General features: G+C 36.6%; 1 protein-coding gene across 9 annotated transcripts in view; it reads right to left on the reverse strand.

Moving 5' to 3' along the window:
- The window catches only part of LOC117716004 (complement factor H-like), an 84,702-nt gene that overhangs the window by 53,385 nt on the left and 19,012 nt on the right, over positions 1-12,305 (reverse strand). For 7 of the 9 annotated variants that reach the window (XM_076941286.1, XM_076941293.1, XM_076941285.1 and 4 more), the window contains exon 5: positions 3,469-3,574. The exons of the other annotated variants lie outside the window; for them this stretch is intronic. In XM_076941286.1, the coding sequence (XP_076797401.1) occupies positions 3,469-3,574 (106 nt within the window). The remainder of the gene's footprint in view (positions 1-3,468; positions 3,575-12,305) is intronic. 9 annotated transcript variants of the gene reach the window in all.

Genomic DNA, 12,305 nt, shown 5'->3' on the forward strand with positions numbered 1-12,305 from the left:
AAGTGAAGTGGAAACTTCTAGGTTTTTTTTGAAAGTTATGTCAAATGATGTTTTGCTAGGACACACATGTGAAAGGATGCTTGGTGAAGGAGTATAATTATGATTATACAGTGGGAGGTAAGTACTCAGCATTGATTTGTTTTGCTCTGCCTCACTATTCTTCACTAAGCTGCCACTGAGAAGCTCCTCCAAGAAATCCTCCTGAGGTTCTCTCAGCAGTTGCAGATTCCACAGCCTTACATCAGGATAGTTCATACCTTCAGATTTGTGTAGCTGCTGGTTTGTGCCTGGTTTGTGCCAAAGGGCTGGTCTGTAGCTTCCAGTTTGTGTGTGCTGTCTGCTTGCCTAGAGCACTGCTCTGCAACTGTTGAGTGGTATTGGTGTTTGCTATATTGGCTGAACTGCTGTCAAAGAAGATCAAGCTCACCCCCAAAGAACAATTGCTGAACAGGTCCATTTTCACCATATCCTAATAACTTTTCTCTTCCACTACCTCTCCTGGGTAGTGGGTTAGAGGAGAGGTTGCATCTTTATTAAATTTAGGCTGGAAAACATTAATACCTACAAATATGCATCTCATATTTCTTTACCAAATTGTAAGTATTAAGTTCTGAGGTTGAGGAATTCAAATGAAGAGAGTATATGAGTTCTTATTTCCTTTTCCTTTCCTTTTCTTTTCCTTTCTTTTTTCTTTTCCTTTCCTTCTTTCTTTCTTTCTTTCTTTCTTTCTTTCTTTTTTTTTTTTTTGAGACAGGGTTTTTCTGTATAGCTCTGGCTGTTCTGGAACTCACTCTGTAGACCAGGCTGGCCTCGAACACAGAAATCCACTTTCCTCTGCCCTCCAAGTGCTAGGATTAAAGTTGTGCACCACCACTGCCCAGCTTTCCTTTTTCTATACAAGAATGAAACGCAAATCAGGAAAGGTGGCATAGGATGAGCTAATTCGAAGATAAAGAATGGATCAGCCTGGAAAATCCATGCCAAAGCAATCCTTGTTGGCTTTGTTTAATGAGATCAGCAGTGACCTTGAAAATTGGATTAAAATTACTTTTTTGTTATATCCTAATGTCAGATTCCTGCCTAAAGTCTACTCCCTTGTCCTTGGACAATGTCAGATTCCTGCCAAGCACCCCATTTCCTTGTCCTTGGTCAATGTCAGATTTCTGCCAATGGTCTCCCACCATTTTTATTTCATAAACAAGACTGAGCCTGTCTTAGGTCATTTTGACAAGAATAACTTCTTTACCCATCATGGAATATGCATTATCCAAAGCAATACACTTCTGTCTTAGGTTGGTAAGGCTCTGTGCAGAATCTTACCCATCCTTGGCTTGCCAGCCTGTTAATTTAATAACTCTGTCCAGGGGTCCATTTTTAGGTTCAGTCCATGTAGTTTGGTGTTGTTAGAGACAAACTTTAACACAATGGACAGGAATAAAAGTGACATTAGCGTACAACACGGAAGTAATTTCAGGCAAGAATCTAAATATTAGGCTAGAACAAAAAAGTAATTTCAGGCAGGAATCTAAATTTTAGGCTAGAATAAGAAAGTAGGTTTCAGACATGAAAATGACTTTGGACTAGAACAGGGAAATTAGCTCAGATATTTTGGTCATCCTTATAAGCCTTTAGAAGCAGTGATCACAGGAGTGTTCATAAAATTTTGTTTTTGACTTACTTATTCTTTTTCTGTGTTTACTGTCTTGCTTGTTTCTTTACTATTTGCATCTATTGTATTGCATCTAGAACTAACCTTAGTACATGCAGGTAATTAAAATGGTATAAAAGGAAAAAGGAGGAGGAGCAATGGGATAGGGTGGTTCTAGGGAGGGGAAATGTGGAAAGGGGATAACATCTGAAATGTAAATAAAATAACCTGAAAAAATAAGAAAGAAAATTGGGCTAAACAATAGTTTGAAAAATCTTCTTCAGGTTGTAAATAATGAGAAGGTAAATAAAAAAATGAGGATCTAGTGAATACTTGTGGTAATCTAGGATCATGTTGAAGGGCTTCTAATGTGGGTCATTTTTATTTCTCCTGCTAATACTATGATGTTCATAAGCATTTTCTGCTTTTGTAAGAGAGGGGATCAAAGTAAGTTGCTATAAACATTGAGTATTTGAATTTCAGGATATTTTAGAACTAATTCTAAATTCTGAATAATATAACCTGTTATAATTTATTGTCTCAAATTAGAAAATAAAGGGCAACTAATAAGATTTCATCCAAAGTGTTTAATATTCTTTATACTTATTTGGTATAAGAGTATAGCTATAATTTTCCTGTATGATAGGAAATGAAGATCTGATATCATTAAGAAATGATATCAGCAATAAGAACCAGTGGCTGTTAGGAAGACAGATATACCAGGCTCCTGATAGCTGTCTCCTGAGAGGCTCTGACAGAGCCTGACAATTACAGAGGTGGATGCTCACAGCCAACCATTGTACTGAACATAGGGACTCCAATGGAGAAGTTAGAGAAAAGACTGAAGGAGCTGAAGTTGTTTGCAACCCCATAGGAAGAACAATAATATCAATCAACAAGACTCTCCAGAGCTCCCAGGAACTAAACCACCAGGAGTACACATGGAGAAACTCATGCCTCCAGCCACATATGTAGCAGAGAATGGCCTTGTCAGGCATCAATGAGATGAGTCGCCCTTGGGCCTGAGGGTGTTCAAGGCCACAGTGTAGGGGAATGCTAGGGCCAGGAGGCAAAAGTGGGTAGATGAGTAGATGGGTGGATGGATGGATTGGTGGATGAGTGGATGGGTGGGTGGGTGGGTAGAAAAACACCCTCATAGAAGCAGGGGAGGGAGAACGGAATAGAGGATTTTCAGGGGCAAGAACAGGGAAAGGGAATAACATTTGAAATGTAAATAAAGAAAATATCCAATTAAAATAAATTACTGACAGCTGAAAAAATAAAAAAGGAGAACTAGTGGCTTTTCAGAGAGGGGAGTCAATGATTCTGAAAAATTAGCCTCTGGTGTTTATGTAATAAGAGTAATTTACATACTACCAAACTTTAAAAATAGCATTTTAGGAGAGAGACTTTTTCTTATGTAAGTCTTGTTTTCTTTAAACACTATAAAATGTTTTTAAGAGGGTTACCATATAATGTAGTTGTTTTCATAATTGTTGTTGTTCCTAATAACAAAACTATCCTGTCTTATATTATATTGCACAATAGTGTAACGTAATAAGGACTTGTGAGTTGAATGCTTAATTTTTGTGTATAGCAATGTAATACTCCATTATTTCAACACTAAGCCATAACAATCATAAATTGCTTACTTCCCAGTGTTATGGGGATCACATAATATCCAAATAAAATCATTCACTATGAAGTTTTATTTATGTGTTATATTTTAGATGTTAATAGAAAACTTAGTCTTCCTAATGTACTAACTTGTTGAGTTCCTATGCAGTTCAAGGATACACATTTTTATGTTAACAACATACCCTTCATCACAGGTATAAACAACCTTTGCACCAAACTCAAATCCATCTCCAACCATCAGCCTAAAAGACCCAAAGGGTGTGTCTCCAGGATGCCCACATGTCTTTTCTAAAATGAAAAGGAGATTCAATATTAGTATATGTTCCATGGAACACACCTTATGTAAGGGTCAAGGAAGCACATGATTTTCAGACATGAAGTACTTCCTCTGACATATTCTGGATGAGTTAGAAGCCACCCATTCTTCATTCTTGCAAACTTTTACAATAGTACCAAGTGTTCTGTATCCAGGGCGGCATTTGAAGGTAGCTTGGGTGCCTTCTGGATATAGTTGTTCAGACCACGAACCTGTGCGAATTTCTAAACTTTTTTTGGAGGAGGACCTTTGCAATCTACAAGTAATAAAAAGCACACCAATATTTAAATACCTATTCAAAAAGACAGTATGCATATGTTAATTTTTATACATAACAATTACAGGTCCATTTAGGTGTTTATGTGCCCAACCTTATGAAAATTTACTAGGCAATTTTACAAAACAAAAAAATGAAACTACAGATAAAAAACTATCTATCCATAAAATATTTCCTAGCAGCAAAGCTAAACAGTATTTCAAACTCATAATTTGCATTATAAACATAAAATTCTACTTATAAAAGTAAAGCACAGTAAGAGTATAAATATAACTTTCATTCACCAGATATAATTGTCATCTTGAAGACCTACTGTTTAATATGTTCACCCTTTTCAGTTCTTTTGGAACTCTGGCTGGCTGGTTCAACTCAGCTGTTCTGGTCCAAACTCCTTTACAACATAATTGATTCAAACAGGCTTCACTTGTGTTATCACTGAATTGCTCTGCTTGGTCTCAAACAAACTCTGGCAATTTGTTCTAATCTAACTCCTCATTCTCATTCTCTGGCTCATTCTGTCTTTACCTGCAACCTGTCTCTATAAAACTGTTCCAGTAAAACTCTCTCTCTCTCTCTCTCTCTCTCTCTCTCTCTCTCTCTCTCTCTCTCTCTCTCTCTGTCTATCTTTCTCTCTCTCTTTCTTTTTCTCTCTCTCCCAACCATACACCCCTACTTCACAGTTAAGTCACCTCTCTTCCCTGTGTGTTGTCATGAATACTAGGCATATACTATCTCTGACTCATTCTGTCAAATCCTCTTATTCATCACTTTGCCCCTCAATTAGACATCACATTCACACATGGTTGCTTCTTCTTCTTCTTTTTTTTTTTTACAAACTAACTTTGCCTTCATTGTTTAGGATTAAAGGTGTATGCTAAGGGCATATCTGTATTTCCACCCTTTCTGTATTAAAGGTATGGCATTCCAGATGGATCAGATTTTTGGATTTGATTCCTTGCCAGAGCAGCCATGTTGTTGAATAAAAATTCCTTTACATAAGATAACACGAAACTATGTGAAGACATTCACCATTCAAATAGTATAAAAAGACAGGGCAGATTTATGTTCCTACTACATACATGGAGTGGGAAAGAGTTGCTGTGAAGGTATTTAAAGGAGTGCCTAGCACAATGAAAATTCATGAAATAAATCTATGTGGAATGGGACTAAACTAATCATGCCTGATGTATACAGTATTCCTTATCTGGTTATATGTGTTAGTTCTGTATATGAACTGATGATCAGGGGTTATGTTAATTTAAAAATGACGGTGAAGGCAAAAATAAGACATGTATATCGAAGGTGTGTCTAACCTGAAACTTTCTGAATCATGTGCAGAGTCTGAATCTAGTTGTCCTATTGGAATAATCTGATTCCTCATTGAAGCCTGGTTTTTCCTATAGTCTCACAGAAGTTACAACAAGAAAATCAGTCTTCCTTAAAATACAGACTGGTGACTTCATCAACATGTTAGAATATTTGAAAGTCTTTCAGTGTTTAAAGTATGTCTCAAAATAGCAGGAGAGAAGAAAAAATCATTGTAGTCTATTTGAATATCGAAAGAAACAGGTTTGGGCTTAAGCACATATACACATGCTCATATACAAGAAGGCCTTTGCTTTGAAATATTTGAGACCAGAAGTGAGCTAACTTAAGCTAAACTTGCAACCAAGATACAATTTAATTAAATTCAAGATTGAGATAAAAGATAAATATATTTATTGGTGTGAATAACATAAACTTTAGTCACTGTGTTCATATTCTATAAATATGTGAACTATTATGAAAATTAAAATACAAAGAGGAAATAATAGACAGGAAGAGAAAACAAATAGGAGAATCAACACTGATCTAGATATGAAAGTTAGCAAAAAGATCTTTTAAATAACTAGTTCAAGTACCTTTAAAGAATTTTAGGAAAAAGACAAAAAAGAATTAAAGAAGTTCAAAATAAAAATGGCTCCAAAATATGTTGTCTTAATATTATGAATTAGTCTCAGAAAATAATAACCCATAGTATGATCTGAAGTAATCTGAAATCAGTAAGAAATGTATCGCACTTGGGGAGAGTTCAGATAGAAAGGTTCAACCTGAGTAGAAAGAGAACAGTGTATAAACAAAAGCAGAACAGATGAATTTGTGTGTGTGTATGCAGAAGCAAAAAATACAATCTACATCTAACTGGACATCTAATAGTAGATGAGAGAACAAACAGAAGCAACAGCTAAAAACTTCAAAGTTTTCCAAATGTGATTAAAGTTATCAACTCAAATTCAGAATGACTAATTTAGTAGTGATCTTGGTGCAAGAGTCAACCCAGCTAAGCTTATTATTTATGTGTTCGCAATTCAACTAAGGATTGTTATACCATGTTAGTATTACTATTGTCTTGTTATTTATTTCATTTAGACTTTTAATCTGAACCAAACTACAATCTAGTTTTGGTGGGCACACATATGATCCAGTTGTAGTGGCTGGGAGATACAGGCTTTTTATATGAATCTTGACATTTGATATCACACAATTTGATTGAAATACTGAAGCATAATGGCCATGAAAAGTTATACACCTTTAATCTGGGAGACAGAAAAAAAACCCAGATCTGTGAGTTCATGGTGAGTTTACAGAGAAACTTCTAGGACAGCTAGCCTAGTCAGTAAATAATATATCAAGGGTGTTATGTTCCAGCATGTAGAAGAATGCAAATTGATCCATTTACATATACTTGTACAAAGCTCAAGTGGATCAAAGACCTCCATATAAATCCAGATATGCTGAATCTAAGAAGAAAAATTGGAAAATAGCCGCAAACACACTGGCACAGGGGGAAAGTTCCTAAACAGAACACCAATGGCTCAGATTTAAAGATCAATAATTCATAAATGGATCTCATGAAATGGAAAACTTTCTGTTACACAAAGAACACTGTCAATAGGACCAAATGGCAACCTACAGATTGGGGAAGTGTCTTTACCAATCCTACATCCAATAGAGGGCTAATATTCAATATACACAAACAACTCAAGAAATTAGACTCTAGACATTCAAATAACCCTATTAAATATGGGGTACAGAGCTAAACAAAGAATTCTTAACTGAGGAAACTTGAATGGTAGTAAAGCACATAAAGAAATGTTCAATAGCCTTAGTCATCAGGTAAATGCAAATCAAAACAACGCTGAGATTCCAACTCACACCAGGCAAAGCTGAAAAACACAGGAGATAGCAGATGCCAGTGAGGATGTGGAGAAAGAGGAACACTCCTTCACTGCTGGTGGAATTACAAGCTGGTACAACCACTTGGGAAATCAATCTAGTGGTTCCTAAGAAAACTGAAAACAATTTTACCTTAAGACTCAGCTATAACATTCCTGGGAATTTACCCAAAAGATGCTTCACCATATCACAAAGAAAACTGCTCTACTATGTTCATAACCACCTTTTTTATAATAACTGGAAGCTGAAAACAACCCACATGTCCCTCAATGGAAGAATGAATACAGAAAAGGTGGTACATTTACACAATGGGATTCTACTTGACTATTAAAATTAGGACTTCATGAATTTTGCCAGCAAATGGATTGAACTAGAAAATATCATCCTGAGTAAAGTAACCCATACCCAGAAGGAAATACATGGTATGTATTCACTGATAAGTAGATATTAGCCCAGAAGCTCAGAATACCCATGATACAACTCACAGATTATGTAGATCTTTAAAATAAGGAAGGCCAAATTGTGGATGTTTCAATCCTACTAAGTGAGAACAAAATATTCATGGTAGGTAGAGGTAAGGAGGGACCTGGGAGGGAGTGAGAAGAAAGGGGTAATGGGGTGAAGGAAGATCATGAATGGGAATAGACAGGGGAGAAGCCCACAGTATCAGGAGAATAAATAAAAATATAAAAATATGTAGCAGTGGAGGGTGGGAATGAGGTGGTGGGAACCACTAGAAAGTCCCAGATGCTAAGAAAGTGAGAGGTTCCCAGGATCCAATGAGGATGACATTAGCTGAAATATGCCCCAAAGGGGAGATAGAATATAAAGAGACTACCTTCAATCAATAGACAGTTGAGGGTTGGAGCCCTGTACCCACCTCAAAAATTTTAACCCAGAATTTTTTCTGTCTAAAGGAAATGCAGGGCCAAAAAATAGAGCAGAGACTGAAGAAAAGGCCATTCAGAGACCACCACAACTTGGGATTCATCCCTCCTGCAGTCACCAAAGCCTGACACTATTGCTGATACCAAAATGTGTTTACATAAAGAAACCTTGTATGGATATCCTCTGAGAGGCTTTTCCAATACTTGACTAAGACAGATGCATAGCCAACAATTGGACTAAGCCTGTGGAGCCCCAGTGGAAGAGTTAGGGGAAGGACTGAAGGAGCTGAAGGAGTTTACAACCCCAATAGGAAAAAAAAACCCCCACAGTATCAAAATAACTGGGCCCCTCAGAACTCCTAGGGACTAAACCACCAACCAAAGTTATACATAGTCCACTTCACGAGTCATGCTGTATATGTAGCAGAGGACTTCCTCATCTGGCATCAATGGGAGGGGAGGCAGTTGGTCCAGTGGAGGCTTGAAGCCTCAGAGAAAGTTGATGCTAGAGAGGTGAGGCAGGAATGATTATTTGGGTGGGTGAGTAGCTTCTTAGAGGCAAAAAGGAAGGGGTGGGGAAGGAGGTTTATGGAGAGAAGACCAGAAAGGGAGACAGCATTTCTAATATTTGCAAATAAATAAAATAATTAATAAAAACCTACAAAGCAAAAACAAATGGTGCTTGTCTAATTGTATGCCTTCATGTACAAGAATGCAAATCGAGCTATATTTATCATCTTGCACAAAACTCAAGACCACTGGATCAAAGACACCAACAAAAAAACAGACGCACCAACCCTTATAGAACAGAAAGTAGGGAATAGCCATGAACATAATGGCACAAAAAATATCTTCTAAACAGTTATAATAAAGGCTCTAAGATCAACAGTTAAATAATAGGACCTTATAAAACTGTAAAGCTTCTGAAAGGCAAGAGATACCATCTATAGAAAAAACAAACAAATATTCAAGAGCCTACAGAATGGAAAAATATTTTCAACAACTCCACATCAGATAAGGGCTAATATCCAGGACCTCTAACACTAGGAGCAGGGGCTGTCTCTGACTTTGTTGCCCTCCTTTGGATTCCATTTCCTTAACTGGACAACTTTGTTCAACCTCAATAGAATATGTGTTTAGTCATATTACAACTTAATATGTCAAGATGGGTTGATTTCTGTAGTGATTAGAATATGCTTGGCCCATAGAAGGTGGCACTGTTAAGAGGTGTGGCCTTGTTGAGGAAATGTTTCACTGTGGGGGTGGACTTTGATGTCCTATGCTCAATCACTGCCCAGTGTGCAAAGATGGTTTCTTTCCACCTGTCTGCAGATCAAGCTACATTACTATTGGATCCATTGGTAACAATTCTTCATGTATGATATTATGCTTCCCACCATGATGATAATGATTGATTCTCTGAAAATATAAGACATCTTCAATTAAATTTTGTTCTTTATAAAAGGTGCCTTGGTCATGGTGTCATTTCAGAGAAATGAAACTCTAATAATTACAAAAATTCGTACCAGGAATTGGGATATTGCAGTGATAGTGCTGGCCACATTTTTATTTAGAGGAATGTGGATTTGGGGACATTAGAAAGCAATAGAATCTTTTAAGTGGGGATTAATGGAACATACTAATAGAAGCACTGAAGATAGTGGTGCTGAGTGTGAGTTGATGTGTGGAGGCCAGGCTCTAGATGTTTCAGAGATTTTTTGTTTGTGGCCTAGAGACTGTTCTTGTGATATTTTGAGAAAGAATATGGCTCCTTTTTTGCCCTTGTCTGAAGTGTCTGTCTGACCCTAAACTAAGAGATTCAGATTAATTGTATTTACAAAGGAAGTGTCAAACCAACCAAGCTTAGACTCTGTCCTGTGGTTCACTCTTATAAGAAGCATTTTGATCAAGCATAGCAAACATAAAAGGAAAAAATACAAAGTGTGGTTCAAGTATTAACAAGGCACAGGGAAGTACAATGGCTGTTCAAAGATATTCAATGCAATTAAGGGAGTGGTGAACCTGGGGTAAGATTTTACACAGCTAAGCTTATTGTTTTTGTGTTTGCAATTGAAAAAGGGATAATTGTATGATGCTAAGCATTACTATAACATAGTTGTTTATTTCATTTATACTTTTAATTAGAACTGAATTACAATCTAGATATGTAGTGTATACCTATGATCCAGATGTTCAGACTGTAAGATACAGGCTTTTTATTTGAATCTTGACATGGGATGACACATGATTTTGATTGAGATTTTGAGGCATAGTGGCCATGAAAAGCTTAAATCCAGGCAAGTGGTATACTTATTTAATCCCAGGATACAGAAAAAATTACCAGATCTCTGAGACCAAAATCAGTTTACAGAGAAAGTTCTAGTACAGCCAAGTCTAAGTGCTGAATTATAAAACACAGGGGCCATTTTCCCACCACTAAAAGCACAGAACTGAAGGAGTCATTCAAAGATATTGGGTCTTTGCACCATGAAAAAATCCCTTGAAGAGACCATGAGATGATCATCCAGAACAATAACCAGAGTAGAGTGAAGTCAAACAGAATCTAGGGTGCTATGGAGGACAGAGGTGAAGAAGTGACCACAAACTTTGGAGGAGTCCAGAAGATCATGTGTGCATCCCAGACATGACCTTAGCCATCATTCCTAGCCATAAATGCAAAATACAATAAGTCCACCTTCGAAAGTCTCAACAGTCTATCACAATTTCAACAATGTTTAAAAGTAGAAAGTTCAAAGTCTCTTCAGAGATCTATGCATTCTCTTATCTCTAATTCCCTATAAAATGAAATTCTAAGAGCAGATCACATACTTCCAAAGTGACAAGAAGTTGTAACAATGAAGTTGTAAAGTTGAAATTGTCTGGATACTCCAAGATGTTAGAAATGCCAGAGCTATAGAAATTTGGTGAGCAAAGCTGCTCATAAGAAGTGTCACCGGTCCAAAAGAAAGAAGTGTTTTGCAGTCATCAAAGTTGAAAGGAATTCAGTGTCAGACATAGAGATGTAGAGTTTGGAGTTTCCTCACTATGACAATAGTAATGTATATGTGGTGGTATTGGAAGTATGTGATCTGCTTTTAGAATTTCATTTTATAGGGAATTAGAGTTAAAAGAATGCATGAATCTCTGAAGAGACTTTGAACATTGGACTTTTAAACGTGGTTGAAATTATGATAGACTATTGGAATTTTTGAAGTTGAACTAATTGTATTTTGCATTATGTTATGGCTATGTATGTTCCCCACAGTCGCATGTGTTTAAACAACCTGAGAGTGCCAGAAAGTGGCATGTGATGATTTGAATATGCTTGGATCATGGTAGATGGTACTATCAAGGGGTATGGACTTGCAGGAGGAAATGTTTCACTATAGGGGTGGGCTATGCTCAAGCTCTGCCTAGTGTGGAAAGAGTCCTTTTGCCTGCCTTCAGATCAAGATGTAAACCTCATGGCTCCATCAGCACCAAGTCTGTCTGTATAATGCCATGTTGCCCACCATGATGACAATGAACTGAATCTCTGAAATTGCAAGCCTGCTCCAATTATAAGTTGTTCTTTATAAAAGGTTCCCTTTTCATGGTTTTTTACAGCTATAAAACCTTAAACCAATATCCATGGGAGGTCTTTCCTTATTGATGAGAAAGGTAGAGAGGCATGGGGGATGGGAGGGGAGACAGAAGGACTGGGAGAAAAGAAAGGGATTAAGCTATATTTATGATGTAAAGGGAATTATTTAATTAATCAATAAAAAAGAATTAAAAATGAGACATCAACAAAACAAATAATCAAGTAAAAAAACAGGATTCAGGTATAACAGAATTCTCAGTAGGAGAATTTCAAGAACCTAGGAACGCTTAGAGAAATAGTCAATATTTTTTGTCATCAGGAAAATGCAAATTTAAACTACTTTAAGATTCCAATTTACAATTTTCTGGGTGGCTAAGATCAATAACATAAGTGACAGCTCATGCTGGTGAGAATGTAGACAAGAGACACATTCCTGCATTGCTTTTGGGAGTGCAAACTCATAGTTACTATTGTAATCAATATAGCAGTTGCTCAGAAAATTGGAGATTGATCTTCCTCAATATTCAGTTATACTAATTTTTGGCAAATAACTAAAAGATACTCCATCATACCACAAAGACACTTGTTAAATTATGTTCATAGTGACTTCATTCATAATAGTCAGAAACTAGAAATAATCTAATCTCCCTCAGTTAAATGATCAATAAAGAAAATGTAATATTTTTGCACAATGAATTATCACTAATCTATTAAAAATAAGACATCATGAAATGTATAGA

Source organism: Arvicanthis niloticus, chromosome 10, assembly GCF_011762505.2.
Source record: "Arvicanthis niloticus isolate mArvNil1 chromosome 10, mArvNil1.pat.X, whole genome shotgun sequence".
In the NCBI taxonomy this organism is placed as follows: domain Eukaryota; kingdom Metazoa; phylum Chordata; class Mammalia; order Rodentia; family Muridae; genus Arvicanthis; species Arvicanthis niloticus.